We start from the raw sequence: 16,752 nt of genomic DNA on the forward strand, positions 1-16,752 counted from the left end.
AAACATAAAAATAAAAATCTTTAAAAGTGGAAGATTATGGTTTAAAAGAGTTGTGTTGTATGACCAGTTGTCAAGAGGTGGAGTAGGATGATTGGCTTTAACCATCAATTTGACTTAGGACCACCTGGAAAGAGAGTCTCAGTTAGGGTTTGTCTACATTAGGTTGACCTGGAGGCATGTCCTGTAGTAGGGGAGATTGTCTTCATTAAGTATATGGGAAAATTCATCCCACTGTGGGTGGTGCCCCATGGGCACAGGGTCCTAAACTGTCTGAGAGGAAATCAAGGTCAGCAAGGAATGCTCTCTGCCCTTAACTGTGGACACCGTGTGACTCCTGAGGCTGTGGCTTCTCCTGAGTGACGAACTGTAGCCTGGAACTGTGAGCTGAACTAAGCCCTTCGTCTCCTAAGCTCTTTTTGTGAGATTATGTTATTTCAGCAACAGACAGAAAACTGGAGCACCAGGTGAAGGCATTCTCAAGCCTTCCTGGTTTTGTAACTTTTAGGTAAACATGAAACTGAAAATAAAGAGCTAAGGTGGGTTGGAGAGACTGCTCACTGCATAAGAGGGGGTACTTGCTGCTCTTGTGGGGGACCTGGATTTTCTTCCCAGCAGTCACATCAGGCTGTAACATCACCTATAACTCCAGCTTCGGAGGATCCAGCACCCCCTTCCGGCCTCTGAGAGCACTGTACACTTGTGAGCACACACCACGTGCACAGAAATAGTAGAAATAAATAGTTTTTTTAAGAGCTAAGGTAAACCAGAGTGGATGCAGCGATATGTACCATCATAACCCTCATGGTGGTTTGCTCTTGTGTCATTGTCAAATACTCTTTACAATAAAGACCCTTGCTGGCTTACACCTTTTGATTTCTTTATTGCAGAAAACCCCATTTATCCAAAATTAGCTCAACGCCCACCTTACTATTAAACCTGAACCCTGCAAGCCTGGGTCTGAGTGGCTGTCTGGTCCCCTGGGTGTCTGATGTGGAATGGAGGATCAGGTTTAACTCTCTGTTTGAAGGGACCAGGACTCTGCAACCCACTCCATCCTGCACAGTACTGCAGGAGAACTCCTAATCCCAGGTTCTGAGCTCCTCTCTCCTCTATCTTCCTGGAGATTTGATCATGCAGCCAGCGGGAGCAGTCTGGTCTTCTGCAGGCCTTTGGCTTGCCCTTCTTGGGCCTTCATAGTGACAGGCCTCTGGGATGACATTTTTCTTCATCTGCTGTGGGTCTCTGGACAACTGCTGAATAAGCAGATGTCATGATGCCGTACCAGACTGAAAGGCTGCTGAACTTCTGTGTTGGTACTAGGAGCAGCACAGGGCACAACAAGGCTCAGCTGGGGCACCTCCTGCATGTGCCTACACAAGAAGTAGCAAGTAGAATGCTGGAGTACAGGGATGCTAACAGAAGGTGCCAGCAAGGCCCCAGGTTCAGCTTCTCAGCAGCAATATGGACCAGGAGCAGGGATATCATTGAGTCCTAGGCAAAGAAGCTTCTATCTCCAGAGCAAAGACCCTACCTCCAGGCAAGACGAGAAGAGGTGGGCAGGGTCTTGAATGACACCCAGCACCGAACATATCAGGACAGACTGTCTAGAAGTCAAACAACACTTTAATAAAGGACATAATGTGGCTGCTAGCATTGCCTGGAGTCCTGTGACTTCCAACCCACTGAGCAACTAAACTGGAAGCTATGTGAACAGAAAGGGCATTGACGCCCATGGGACACTGGGTGGGGCAGAGCCCAGGGACCTCAGAATAGCAGCTTCAGAAGAAGGAGGCTGCCGAAGACAGAGGAGATGATGGAAGCTTTGATGCTTGTGCTGCTATCAGGGGTCGTGGTGACTGTGGTTGGGGTCGTGGTGACTGTGGTTGGGGTCGTGGTTGTAATCTCATTTGTGCAGTTAACCGTCTGGAAAGTGAATTCTCCAACTGTTACATTCCCAGGAGTCAGGATGTCGCAGGTAGCTTCACTGATATTAGAACACCCTTTCAGTTCCACTTCGGTATGAACGTCGCCTGAAGATGCAAATGAGAAGTCAGAACTCTATAACTCTATACAACCCTACCACCAAAACCCCAGCCCATGCAGAGTTATTTATCTGCAAGCCGTTGAGCTCCTCTTCTGACAGCCAACTTCAAGGAAGAAGTCCAGAGTTAAGAATACCAAACAGTAGCAGTACAAGAACTATGAAGGTCAGAAGTCAGACCCCTCCCCACCCAACCCCAAAAGCAACTGAGACTGTGAGATGTGGGTTGCTAATCCAGGCTTAAAGAAAGGATGGGAGCTGGATCTTGGATGCCCCTTGTCTTGTGTTCCTGTGGAGCTGTCAGATGAAAAAGCCAAGAACAAACAGGGTATGGTGGTACATACCTGCAAGCCCAGTGCTTGGGAGACTGTATCAGGAAGATCATGAGTTCAAGGCTAACCTCAGCTGTGTAGCAAGACTCAATCAAGAAAAACACAGAGGAGGGGGAATGAAAGAAAAAGGAAGAGGGAGAGGAAGATGAGGGGGGGAAGAAAAAAAGGCAAGCCTGAGTAACAGGCTCAGGGGCAGTTCTTTCAACTCTCCATTCAGAAGGGAATGAATCAGTGGGCACCCTGGGCTCCAGCCCTGATTCCAGTATTTCCCTCAGTTCTCATTCCTCTGGATCTGATTTTTTTTTTGCTTGAGTTTTCCTTGAGAAAAAGGAAAGTCAACAGAAAGTGTACAGGAAATGCTCAGCGTCTCTATCTTACCTCTTAGTTCTGCCTGCTTACACAGTTTCTTATTGTAGAAAAAGGTCTCCATCCAGCTGATCTGAGCTTGGGGGAGCTCATGAACTCTGAACAGACAGCTTGAAAGCCTGCGTGGGGCTGACCTAGGCCTTCTGGTTGACAGTTGTGTAGCTGGTCTTTTATGAGGCCCTAGTAGTGGTACCAGGACCTGTCCCTGGTATATGAACTGACTCTTTGGAACCTATTCCCTATGGTGGGAAGCCTTGTTCAGCCTTGATGCAGTGAGGGAGGAGCTTGATTCTGCCTCAACTTGATATGTCATGCTCTATTGATTCTCATGGGAGGCCTTGCACCTTCTGAATGGAGACAGAAGAAGAGTAGATGGGGGAGGGGTAGATGGGAAGTGGGATGAGGGAATTGAGGGAGAGGAGGGAGGAGAAACTGTGGTTGGTTTGTATAATTTTAAAAAATGATAAAAAACACTTTCAAAGATGTAGTCACAATGGCAGCTACTTCTGAGTGGCTGTGCCTCAATGGGTCTGTCAGTTGCAACTCAAGCATCCCTGGGAATCAGGGAGCTCCCAGAGGCATGAAGGAAGTTGGTTCTGTTGGAACAAAATGTGTGAAAGAGATCTCCAGACCTCAGAAAGAAAAGTTTGTTGTTGTTTCATCCCAAGTATCAGTGCTGAGAGTTGAGCTAACCTGAGTCAGGAAGTGCGGTGCTACACACATCTTGATAGGAATTTGAATGTGATGTTGAACAAAACAATAAAGAAAATTTGTGACCTTCTGACTTTTAGTGTCAATGAGATGACACCACCAGGAGACTCGGGCATGAGATGAACAGAGATCTTTTGCTGCCTTTAGGCACAACTTTAGAATTAAAAACCAGGGCAGTGTGGGCACTTCAACCATTTCAAGGAAAGTGACTTTTTGCTGTGGTTTAACTCAGAGGTACAATGTATGTTTTGCATGTTTGAGGGCCCAGGGGATAGAGAAGAAAGAGAGACATTTAAACACAGAGATACTGAGAAAGTGAGAGGGAGAGAACAGACATTCTGGAATAAGATAATCTATAGAGGCTTGGATCCACTGGAAACTCCATGGTTATAGGTAGGCTTTGAAGTTGACAAGCAAAAATTGAAATGAAATTTGTGTTTGGGTGCAAGCCTTAAACCCTTTTAGTCTGAGCTGTGTTTTAGGTGAGACAGGCTAGTTATTCATTTTTGGTTTGTACCACTTTTTTCCCTCTTGGAAGTCACTAGATCACATTCCCAAGAGTTCCACTAGCCAGGATGGACACATTGGTTCCACCCAATGTACTATAGAAGGACACTACACATTCACTTCCAGACCTAACTTCTGAGTAGCCTTACGCCCCTGCCTTCTTCCCCCTCCCCCACCTTCTGCCCCTAACCCCCTATACCCATCACAAACAACCAGTAGCAAAATAGAGATCTACTCTGTCCTCAGAAAATAAGGACACAGCTACAGGGTAGTAGTGGCCCCAGGACTGTTCCACTAGCAAAAAGCAAATGTGCATTGCATGCTGCCACCAGATAGGGTGGATACTCTGACAAAATGGTAGCACTGTCAGATTACTTTTGTAGAAAAAAAAAAAACGAAATAACCAGATGGCCCTAGCTGCCCCAAGCCAACACCTCTCAAGAAATAGAAGAAACATATATACATATACACACACGCGAGCGCACGTACACGCACACACACACACACACACACACAAATTAAAATCACACCTATTCACTCTTACTGAGCAATGGCATCCTAGTACCAAACCATGTGCCAGAGGGTCATGAAGTCAGATAAGTGAGCCTGGGGTTTAATCACAGGAAAGCAGGAGAAAGGCAACCAGAAGTAGTACTGGACTAAGAGCAGAAGTGGTGACCAGCAGAAGGCTTTCTGGCTGATGTGGGATTCCCCTCTGTATGCTGTGAATATGTTTTATTAGCACTGGTTAATAAAGAAGATGCTTTGGCCTATGGCAGGGCAGAATATAGCAAGATGGAAAATCAAAACAGAGACAGAGGAGGAAAGAAGATGAAGTCAGGGAGACACCATGTAGCTGCAGAAGGATAAAGACACCAGATCCTTACCAGTAAGCCACAGCCTCATGACAATAAACAGATTAATAGACATGGGTTACTTTAAGATGTAAGAGTTAGCTAGAAATACGCCTGAGTCATTGGCCAAACGGTGTTGTATTTAATATAGTTTCTGTGTGATTATTCAGATCTGGGAGGGCAGGAAATAGAGCAGTCTCAGTTTACACATGGCAGTCTCTAGCTGAAAGACATCCTGAGCTAATCCCTGCTCTGTTTCTATCCTTCCCAGTCCTTTTGCTTTTTTATCTCAGCACCTGAATCAAGGCCTGATGTGTTTCAGCTCCAGCCCTGTTAAGGAATTGAAGCCCCAGACTTACCATTGACAGCAATGATGTGGACACATCGCTCTCCTTGGGAACACGACTGGATGGTCTCTTTGCAATCTGTTGTGCCGTTGCTATAGCAAGAAGGGCACTGGATTTGGGTGTTGGCGCGAGCATCAGGTTCACTCCCTCCTTCAGGGCCTGGATAAAGGAAAGCCATTACTTAGAATCATGCCATCACACTGCCCTAGGGAGGAGGAGAAAGGCAGGCAGAGAAGCTGCCAGAGGGTCTGCCACTGGGAAGCTCAGATCTATCCCTAAAGATACATGTTTTGTCCAAATGTTTCCTATGCACAACCCCTGAGGCCCACCCTTATGGGGCAGCCAGTCTGCAAGAACTGTGGTCCACAGTGCTCTGGGGTTGACATGAGCAAGAAAGGAAAGAATCCAAGCTGTAGCCAATGTCAGTGTCAGCCAGATGTTTGAAGCATTAGCCAACAGGTATCTGATTGGCACTAAGACTTGTCCTGAGCATATGAACAAGGTCTATTTTCATATTGTAATAGAGAAGAAAACAAAAAATAAAAATAAAAAAAATCACATTGAGAACCAGCCTTGCACCTAACTGTCTGTGCTTGTGATAATGAACTTCACCATCTCTGCCCACATATTTTTCTTCTTCTAAATCAGCAATTCTCAACATATTTCCAACGGTCTTAGGAACTGGGACACCACTCAGTAGCAAAATTACAATTATCAAGTAGCAACAAAAATTAATTTATAGTCGGGGGTTCCTAAGACCATCAGAAATATGTTTTTTCCTGGTGGTCATGCCCCACAGATTAAGAACAATGGTTCTAAATGAAGACTTTGACATAGATGACCACTTCTCAAATTGCAGTCCAGGAGCTCCTGGATCCCTGCGGCGCTGCAAGGATCACAAAACGTTAAAACCGATTTTATACAACACCGAGGTGTTATCTGTTCCTTTTACTCCTTTTGCCTTGTGTGCATGCAGCAGAATTTTCCAGAAGCCCCACATTATTCATGAGATTAAATAAGACTAAATATACAAGCAAACATGAGATCCCATCTTCCTTCTAAGTTATAAGTTAAAACATTCTTTCAAAATATATATTTGAGGGTGAAGTGCTAGAGAGATGTCTCAGCAATTAGAAGAAGCACAGGCTCAATTCCCAGGTTCAGTTTCCAGTCACCACATGGCAGCTCCAGAGGATCTGATACCCTCTTCTGGCTTCTGTGGGCTTTTCACATGCATGGTACACATATGTACAACCTCATACATGTAAAATTAAAATAAATAAATGTTTAATTTATATACATATATGTACATATATGCATATATGGAACAATGCCATTCATCTCATTAAATGCTTTTTGGAAGCTATTTTTTGTAAAACTCTATTAGTATTAATATGTATAACTTGTTATTTGTTTTTTGAGACAGGGTCTCACTATGTACTCAGGTTGGTGTTGAATTAATAGAGATCCACCTGTCTCTTCTTCTATCACAGAGTGCTAGGATTACAGGCATGTGCCACCGTGTCTTGCTAAATAGTTTTACTTTTGAGTAAATGAATTAAGATTTGTAAATTTGTTTCACTTTAATTTCTAACCTAGTAAATGTCAGCAGGTAGACCATATAAATAAAAGACTTGGGAGTTTCTCTTGTCACTGATATATATATATATATATACATATATATATATGTATATATATATATACACACATATAATAGGCACATACCTATAATCCCAGCACTCTGGAGGCAGAGGCAGGAGGACTGGGTGAAGGTCATCCTTGGCTCCATTGCAAGTTTGAGGTGAACCTAGACTACAGGAGCCTAGACTACAGGAGCCTAGACTACAGGTGGTTGAGGCCCTGAGATCACAAAGTTTGATCCTGATCTATTTGGATGCTCACCTTCCTTGACCTGGAGGGAGAGGGAGGAACTTGGATTTCCTACAGGGCAGGAAACCCTGACTGCTCTTGGGAATGGTGAGGGAGGAGAAGAGGGAGTGGGGGGAGCAGGAGGGTATTGGGAGGAGGGGAGGAAGTGGAAATTCTTTAAATAAATAAATAAGGAAAAAAAAGAATGACTAATGAGCACTTGCTTCACTTGCCACACAAATGAGATCCACATCTTCACTGAAGAAGGGGAAAACATGGTATTTGGGCTGGTTGAGTACCTCCCATGTTTTTTGTTTTGTTTTGTTTTGTTTTTTGTGATTGCAATAAGTCAGATGTTGATGTCATCCACCTGTGTGCTAAAGTGCCTGAACTTGACACACCCATCACCAGCCAAGCAAAGCAGTCAGAAAATCAAGGGTGGAGCATGTAGGTGTGACACAGGACAGGCTGCTGGGCCCAGTACAAACCTTCCTCGTCATCATTGCATGCATCTCCTTGGCAGCACTGGCTTACAAAAGTGAATTGTTGATCATCAGACACACGCACCGTGAAGGACACTTCAGGATTGTTGTTGACGATGATGCAATTATCTTTTGAGCAGAACTTGTTCACATACAGATACGGGGACTCTCCTACACCTAGGCAAACACAGACTGTTAGCATCTGGAGGAGACAGTGCTTCATGCAGGGGCAGTTAACTTGAACCTCTGCTCAGCACATCTTAGGAGAGACTGCAGAATGTTTCTTAAAATGTGAAGAATCCAGTCGGGTAGGGTGACACACACTTTAACCCCAGCACTTGGGACAGAGGCAGGTGGATCTCTATGAGTTTGAGGTCAGCCTGATCTACATCATGAGTTCCAGTACAGTCAGGGCTACATAGTGATACCTTATCTTGGGCAGGGAGTGAGGGGAGAGCAAAAAGAAAGCTTTTTTCCCATCAGAGAAAACTCCTTCCTTCATCATATTAGCAGAGGAGTGGGTTAAACTCTGCCCTTAGCTAACCTACACCTTGCAAGCCTCATGTGGGCATGCAGCCAGGAGAGAAGTAAATGAGACCCAGCACAAAGTTGTAAACTTACTTAACACATGATTGAAAGTTTTCATGATGTTTTTCTGTTAACCACCTCTCTCAGTTCTTGAACATGAACTTTGTGGATGACAATGCATTACCACATCAAAAGTGTGGATACAAATGCTACTCAGGAGTGACAACAGAAGATGGTGGTTTAGTCTAACACATATACAGCCCTCTCAAGCCACTAATTTGTCTTAACAGCTCAAAAAATAATAAAGCAGGCACAGTGGGATTTGGTATATGATACAGCATCACAGTACCAACTATGGCTCCTTCCTAGAAACTGCATGACAGCGTAGTCAGAGCTACCCAGTACAGAACATTAGCTATATGTGGCTGTTATGTCAAATGTGGATTGGCCAAAATAAATTAAGGAACTAGGAGTGTAGCTCTATGGTAGAGTGTTTGTCTGGCATATGCAAAGCCCTGGATTTAATGTCCAGCACCACAAAAAAAAACCAAAAAAATATTAAGAAAAGTTAGTTGGCCATGTTGGCATATCATCGCAATTCTAGCATTCAAGAGGCAGAGATCAACACTGACTTTTTCAATGACCCTCTGACTTATTTTTTGGTAAAGGCTCGTGAGCCAGTCTGGACCCCACCAGTTTTAGATGGCAAGCTCCAGGAATCATCTTGTCTTGGCTGCCCCACTGCTGAGATTACAGGCATGCCCTGCCATGCCTGGCCTTTTTAAATAGATGCTGAGGGACAAGTTCCGGGCCTCATGTTTGTGTGGCAAGCACCTTATTGACTGACCCTTCTCCTGAGCCCCATTGTTGACTAAGGCCTTACAAGGTTTAGATGTCAATTTGTTGCCTGTCCAGATTTTGTGCATGGAAGAACTCTAAGTGCCTCAAGAGGTTCCCATCAGTCAGAATGCCTGGGGAGGAGTTCAGCAAGAAAAATATATTTGATCTAGAAGAGAAAGGAGTCAGGAAGCTGAGAGAAGAGATGGCTGAAAAACATACATGTCCCAGGAGAAACACAACACAGTCCAGCTCAGGTGTCCTTCCTTGTACCTACTCTCTTTAGCTCTCACATCCCACAAGTTCCAGAGATAGAGGCACTCACCTAGAGTGGAGTTGACCGAGGACTCCACACAACTGATGAACTCCACGCTGCCACAGTCAGTTTTCTCAGTGGGGCATTGCTCAGTGGATGGGGGGCACTGTATGCAACTCAGGGAGTCTGAGGGGAGAAAGCATTCACAGACGTCAACAACCAGTAAACATTCCCAGAGCACCACACCCACCACAGGAAGAAAGATCCAGATGGGATACCCAATTGTCCTCTGAAGATCCCCAAACTGATGCTATGAGATAGAGCAATGCCCACTAGTTTCTCCCCATTATTCACCAATCGTCAACAGGAAGATCCAACCAGGACCACCACCAGAGTGGTCTTTCTGAGGACAGAGGATACATGGGTCTCAAACAACACAGTAGGACAGGTGGTGGGTACCAGGATGCCAAGAGCAAGAATACTCTGATGTGGTGGGAAAGAAGACTTCATCCAGGAGGGGGACTTCTCTCACCTATAACTGTGATGGCAAATGCCACAAAGACACCAGCAATGAGGATGCCTTTCATGATGGCGGGGCTGGCTTCTCCCAAGGATGGGGCCACGGAGCCTCAAACCTGGGAAGACAAAAGAGGACAGTCCAGGATCTTGATGGAATGTCTACCATCAAAAGTGTTTGAAAGACACTGAAACAAGCTTAGTACGTGGTCTGTCCTTGTTTCTGGGGCAGAAAACTCAGTTCTGTATGGGTGCACAGAACTGTGTCTCTCATCTGTCCTGTCCTGACACAAGGTTGAGTTTCAGCTGCAAATGGGCAGACAGAGCAATTTCCAGGTCTGCTGCAGCCGAGTTACATGTCTGTCAGATTCCTGTCACTATTACAAAATCCCTGAGATAATTGATTTATAAGGCTCATGGCTCCAGAGGTGTCAGTCATTTTGCCCCATCACGCGGGCCTTAGTGGAAGTTCATGACGAAGGAGGTCTGTTCACCTAATGCAGCCAGGGAGTGACCAGGAAGGAGGAGTGTGTCCCAGGGTCCCACTCAATGAGCTAACTTCCTCCTCCCAGGCCACCCTCCTAAAGGTTCCAGCATCTCACTATAGAGCCGCAGCTAATGACCAGGTTTTTGTGGTATATTTGAGATCCAAATCCTAACAGGGTCCCAGATAAAAACAGTGGCCCTGGGTTTTGTGTCCTCCTCACCTCCCTCTGGTTCTGTAGTCCTCTTATCTCCCCTGCCACAGGATCTGAGTCCTCCCACCCCTCCAGAGTACACTGTCTCTTCTCCCTGCAGGGGTCTCCTGCATTCACTTTGATGCCCAGGGTCTTTGCTGCCACTACCTATGCAGATGCTTGTGGGCCCTTGCTCTGCTCCAAGCCCTGTGCATGCACTAATCTGAGTAATTTCTTAGCACCTGGACAAGACTGAGCCCTAGAAGAGAGAAATGATGCTCTCAGAACCAAACTCTTACCCCTGGGAGGTGTCAGAACTGGGATACAATACAGACCCTTCACTCCCACTCCGTTCTGCATCCAACTCATGTGGCACACCTCAAAAGCCAGGGCCTGAACACATCGAAACTCCTGAGTTAGATTAATGCGCACCAATTTCTCAGTACCTGGCCTTCCTTACCTGCCAATCATCTGAATTAGATCTTTGGGGCTTGCTAGGTTTTTGCCACATTTGTTAGGATCCTAATTCTCAGCTCAAGGAATTTCTCTTTGTCTGAGAAGCAATGCGACATGGGAAGCAAACATTTGCACGGAACTCTCCTTGATCATAATCTTATTACCCTGTAAATGGCAGCCATAGCCAATGTGGCTCCTTAGGTTAACTCACTCAAGGTAGGCAACGATGCACCTGTCCCTCTGCACAGGAACCGCTCTTCTGTTCCGATGGTCAGCGGTCACATGTGCCGAGCAGCTGCCACTAACCATGGCGGACAGAACACTTGTATCCCGTGGAGCCCCAGTGAATAGTTCTGCCTGAAGACAGGTTGGTGTCTCCACCCAACAGACGTACAACCTCTGGCAGAAGTGGAAGCAGCCAGGCTCACCAGTGGGCCCACTCTGAAGCTTGACTGCCCCATGACAGCTGCCACAGACTGACGCAAAGCTGACCTTGTCTCAGGATACCCCTCTTCCTGCTCCATCCCGTACCACAGATCAAACACACATCCCACCACACAGAACGCACAGCAGCGTGGCCTTCTTGTTGACTGACTAGGGACTAGTAAAAAATAAGGGAAGCTAGCCCAGTCAAGAGACAAAAACCCGTATGCATTCCCAGTGACCACACGGTTTAGAAACCCAGAGGGCAAATCGAGTTTGTCTTATGTAGAGTATGTGGCACACAGCTCTGCACTCAGATACATATTCCTCCGTATACCAAGACAGCCCTCCAGGCCTGGAACCCCAGCTGCTGGGGAAAGACCTCTAGAGCATTGTCACTGTGCAGGAGGAGGGGGAGGGAGACAGAAGTTGGGGGAGAAGCAACCACAAAAGGACATTCACTGCACAGATCACCTCGGTTCCTGCCAGCCTGATGGCGAGTCTTATTTCAAACCCAGAGAAGTCAGGACCTGGCTAGCAGACAGCAGAGAGGCAGAGACAATCCTGTGGTGGGACATGAGGCCTGTTAATCACTTCCTTTTGCCAGAAGAACAAGGTCTCATGTAGCCCAGGCTAGCCTCAAACTGGCTACATAATCAAGGATGATCTTTAACTTCTAATCCTCCTGCCTCTGCTTCCTGAGTGCTGGGATGACAGACATGTGCCACCATACCCACATAATGAAGTGCTAGGGATCGAACCCAGAACTTCCTGCTTCTTAGACAAGCACTCTACCAACTGAGCTGCATCTCCAGTCCCTTCCCTGCTTTGCAACAATCTGTTATTAAATCTTCCAGCGCGCTGACAGCATGCTGCCATACTGCCACATTGCTCACATCTGCCAGGGAAGCCGGAGCTCAGAGACACCAGCCATACGGACAACAGAATGCCAAGCAAACACACCCGCAAACCCCAATCTCTACTCCGGCCTGCCCACCATGAGAACAGGGCAGCAGTGGGCAGCACTGGCAGTAAAGAACCTCGAGAACACCCTGAACACTAGCCAGAGCAAGCCTAAGTTCCCTCAATGCCACGCCTGCCCAAGGATTCAGCTTCTCCCAACGTCAGGCTCCAGACTCAGAGTCCCCTCACCTTCTGGGTCCAGTCAGGGACACTGTCCTGAGAAAGGTGGATCCTGGCAGTATGTTGGAGCAGGTGTGGGGAGAGCCCTTATATAACAGATGGCTGTATGCCCTACAAGCCCAGCTGCCTTCTAGGGAGGGGCTTCTTTGTTATCCAGGCCCCAGCGTAGGGTTGTTAGATGGTGCCCTGCCCAACCATAGTGATCAGGATACTTAACCCTTGGCCCCTGTGTAGGTGGTGTTCCCTCTGAGACCTTCAGGAATTGGAAGCACCTGCCTTTCCCACAGTGTATGAGGGGACACAGTGTGATCCTGGCACCTTCCAGTGTCCCCCATGGTGCACTACTTCCATGGCCTGGGAATAGCATTCCAGAATAGCCACTTGTTAAAAACAGTCCACTCCTGGTTCTGGCAAAATCCCTATTTATAGATGAGGACCCCAACTACAGAAGAAAAATGTAAGAGGCTTGCCCATGGCAGGTCACTGGGCAGAGCCAGACAGATCACAGGAGGGCCACACCACTCAGAAAAGAGGCTCAAGTCTCTCTGGCAAATGACTTCACCTGGTTAAGTTTTGGAGTCTTCCAGCCAAGATAAAGCTAAACCCACTGTGCAGCTGCATGGGATGATGGGTGGGCCATGAAGGGAAACCTGCCCACAGTAGGCTATACATGGGTCAGGGCCCACAACAGGGATTACTGCCTTCTCTGACAGCCAGGGCAGGTTCCTGTGATCGATATCTGGGCAGCCAGCATTGACTAGAGCCCAGGTCAGGTACACTGAGACACCCTCCCACCCCCTCATGTGATACTGTGGCTCTCCTCATCTTTCTGTTTTCCTACCAATACAATGTATACACACACACACACACACACACACACACACACACACACACACACACTTCCCTATACATTCCTGAAACACCCTCCATATGTCAAGTTGGCTCTACGCATTTGGGAGTGCCTGTGGCCTTTACTCTCCTGAAGGGTTCTCTAGAAAGGAAGACAGAGCAAATAAATTTGATAAACATGCAAAATAGACAAAAAATCAGGGTCGATTCGTCAACCAAATGGGGGTACAAGACTGAATTTTAAGTAGAAACATCAGAATCATCTGGTAGAGATGACACAACCTGAGTCGGGTTTCTAAGCAGAGACTCTGGTCAGTTCTTATTCTCTCTGGCCCATCCTCCCTCAGGCTATTTGATGGGGGGGGTGGGGTTCCCTGAAGGAGAGCAGTCCCCTGTCTCACAGAATACTGTTGTTTCCATCTGCACACCCACTAGTGAAACAAAATCAACTAGCATGGAGCAGGATGGGGTGGTGGATACAGGAGAATGAACAGGGATGAGGGGTCCCAAGCGTTAGCTGCCCCAGCTGCACATGGAGGACTCGAAGTTCCTGTGAATTTGTTTGACAGCCCTGGGAAGCCCCATCCAATGTTAGAATGAAGATGGGCACAGGAAAACTCCACTAACCAAAGCGAAGTCTCCTCAAGAGGCTCAGATACCCAGGCTAGAGAGACAAAAGCAACCCAAAAGATATGGGCTGAATCCAGACTTTGCCCCTTTTGTCACATAAGTTACTTATTAACCTTCTTCCCCATCCAAGCTCCCTGTGTGAAATCCCAAGAATTGCCCTAATAAAACGGCTGCTGGTCATTTGCTCCTGAAAGCTTCTTGTCACTCCGCCATGTTTTCCAAGACCGTCTATCAGGAATGTGGGAGGGGTGTTGAGCCTTTGGGGTTACACAGATGATCTCATTCAAGCTCCCTCATCGGGGCCAAGACTGACTGCAACAACAAGCCCTGGGTCCAGATGGGCAGCTCTGTATGACCACCCCTCACAGCCCTGGGTTTAGTGCCCTTGATGTCCTGAATAGTACAAATGTGTATCACATGTCCTTTGACAGGCAAGGAAACTGAGGCCCAAAGATGTCTCCCCTCTTGACTTTCAGTCATAAGAAGTTTTCCGCGCATCCCAACATAGCTCAGGTAGTACCGAGCCTCTCTACCCAGAGGGTCGGAAACGCTGATTCTACATACTAAGATCCCAGGGGTAATATCTCTGTCATCAGTCACCAGACGGTAGGAGAAGCCACTTTCCAAAAGTAGACCCTCAGGCTAACTAGCTAAGAAGCCCAAGGGCCCAGGGAAAGCCAATTCCAGTGATCAGCCCAGGAGAAGCCAGTCCCAGTGATCAACCCAACTTTCACTCTTTTTGTTTGTTTGTTTTGGTTTTTAAAGACAGGATTTCTCTGTGTAACAGTCCTAGCTATCCTGGAACTCACTCTGTAGACCAGGCTGACTTGGAACTCATAGAGATTCGCCTGCCTCTGCCTCCCAAGTGCTGGGATTTGAACTGAGAATCCCTGAGAGTGGCTCAGACACACTGGTTCCATCATTTCTGAGAAAGAGGAGGAAGTTAGCCATTTTTATACCAAGTTCGACTGAGGAAAGCCTAGCTAAGTCCCAGAAAGTCATACCAGTATGTAAACCTGAAGCAACTATGGGAAGTGGTTTCCTCCCAGGGTTTTTCTCAGCCTCCAACATGGATGTGAGTTCCCCAAAGAGTCCCATTGTAGTAAAGTGTGCAGAGTAATCAAGGAAGACAGGCTGGAGTAAGACAAGAGCTCAACAGAGGAGTCCGTCAAGAATGATCACCCTTGCCCCACCTGTTCTCTCTTTCTTCTGGGAACTCTCTCTGGTTACCTTATTCCTATAGTTGCAATATTAGAACAGGCTAAAAATTCATCAAAATCACTGCCCTCAATCTTCCCACCCCCAGTCACTTCACGGAGGACCCAGTTGTGTCCTGAAACATAAGCTTCCCCCATGGTCCTTGCTTCTCTTGGAGATAAACGGTCCTCTGTTCATGTCTTCCAAATGAGGAAAACATCATCCATCACTCACTTCCTATGTTACTCAAAGAATTAAAGGAGAAAATAGAAACATGGGGAAATGATCAGAGGTTAAGAGCATTGGCTGCTCTTGCAGAGGACCCCAGTTCAGTTCCCAGTACCCTCATGATGGCTCAAAACCATCTGTAACTCCAATTCTGGTGAATTCAGGGCTGTCCTCTGGCCTCTAAGCACATTGCATGCATGTGATACATTAATACTTGCCCACATAAAAACTATTTTTAAGCCAGGTGGCATGACTCACACCTTTAATTCCAGTATTCAGGAGGCAGAGGTAGTCAGATCTGTGAGTTTGAGGCTGAAGCCAGTCTGGTCTACAGAGTGAGTGCCAGAACAGCCAAGGCTGTTTTTGAGAAATCTTGTCTCAAAAAACTAAAGAAAAAAAAAGTAAATCTTTATTTTAAAAGAAAGAGCTCATAGGGGAGAGATTTGGAATGCATACATACATACAGATCATAGGAGCCACAGGCACAATGGCCAGCTCTGGAGCCACAAGCTCACACCAGAGACCCTCAGCCTAGAGGGACACACAAGGCCACACGGCATAGTGATCTGGGGGAAGCCCAGCCTCAGAGTGCACTTTGTCATCTACCAGTCAAGCGAGCTTAGAAATTTACACACCATTTGAATCTCTGGTTCTTCACCTGGGAGAAAAACGGAAGCTGCAATACCGACCGGCTGTAAAGATCAAGAGATTTGGGAGTTATCTGTATCATTTCTATAAGCTGTGCCAAAGTGCTCACCTAGGTTTTGTACTTTGCGCCGACCCTTCAAATAGAGCAAAGTAGTATCAAAAGCAAAATAAATGAACAAAAGATTAACAGAGAAATATACGATGGTCTTTGCACAATGCAGAAGACTGGAAGTCTGGCTCAGGAAATTTTCACAGTGCTGTCAGTGACGTGGGCAAACCACCCACAAGGCCCTTTCTGGTGAGCGTGTATTATCAGCTAACCATCACAGGACACTTTCCATATAATCGGTTCTACAAAACCTGTGACCAAGACTGGACTGATGGCTCAGCTATTATAAGCACTCGCTGTTCTTTCAGAAGACCCAGATCAGACCCAGGCCCATGTCAGGTTAGCTCAGAGCCACCTCCAGCCCCAGGGATTTGACAGCCTCTTCTGACCTCTTTGGGCACCTGCACACAGATGCCATACACCCACCCAGACACACATATGCACATAAATAAAAGTGTATTTTCAAGATGGTATCCCCCTCACTCCTTGCCCTTTTTCTAACCATTGGCCTTCATTTTTTTTCCACATGCCCTCACCACCAGGTTTTAAACTTACTCACTTACTCAACAAGGTACTAAGAGAAGAACGCTGAAGAAGACAAATCAATTCCCTGCCTTCCCTAACATTTTAGAAAATCTAATGAAAATCTAATGTACAGACGAATGCAAGTTACACTGTTGTCATAGAATCAAAATGGAGTGGACACAGGAAGTAACAGGGCTGACTCCACAGACACACAGAATTCC

The 16,752-nt window shown here is 46.5% G+C and overlaps 1 protein-coding gene across 2 annotated transcripts; it reads right to left on the reverse strand.

The window, feature by feature from the left end:
* Window positions 1-860: 860 nt before the first annotated feature.
* Window positions 861-12,507, reverse strand: LOC148120955 (ly6/PLAUR domain-containing protein 8-like). Of its 2 annotated transcripts, XM_087910613.1 has the most exons (7): window positions 12,355-12,413; window positions 11,677-11,766; window positions 9,663-9,765; window positions 9,200-9,316; window positions 7,516-7,686; window positions 5,171-5,317; window positions 861-2,030 (listed from the first exon to the last, which is right to left on the reverse strand). In XM_087910613.1, exons 3-7 carry the CDS (start codon window positions 9,715-9,717, stop codon window positions 1,765-1,767), a joined length of 756 nt encoding a protein of 251 aa, XP_087766739.1. In that variant the 5' UTR covers window positions 9,718-9,765; window positions 11,677-11,766; window positions 12,355-12,413; the 3' UTR covers window positions 861-1,764. The 2 variants fall into 2 exon arrangements, with proteins under 2 accessions (XP_087766739.1, XP_087766738.1); XM_087910612.1 differs by lacking the exon at window positions 11,677-11,766 and having other exon boundaries at window positions 12,355-12,507.
* Between the last annotated feature and the right edge of the window lie 4,245 nt (window positions 12,508-16,752).

Source organism: Myodes glareolus, chromosome 9, assembly GCF_982192425.1.
Source record: "Myodes glareolus chromosome 9, mMyoGla1.1, whole genome shotgun sequence".
Lineage (NCBI taxonomy): Eukaryota > Metazoa > Chordata > Mammalia > Rodentia > Cricetidae > Myodes > Myodes glareolus.

What these genes read in the sequence shown, in the direction of transcription:
- LOC148120955 (XM_087910612.1), bottom strand. Translation starts at nt 9,717, where the DNA reads ATGAAAGGCATCCTCATTGCTGGTGTCTTTGTGGCATTTGCCATCACA. An exon ending in CTCGGTCAACTCCACTCTAG is followed by an intron (nt 7,687 to 9,199) that starts GTGAGTGCCTCT and finishes GTGTTTGCCTAG; the next exon opens with GTGTAGGAGAGTCCCCGTAT. An exon ending in CCACATCATTGCTGTCAATG is followed by an intron (nt 2,031 to 5,170) that starts GTAAGTCTGGGG and finishes TTGCATCTTCAG; the next exon opens with GCGACGTTCATACCGAAGTG.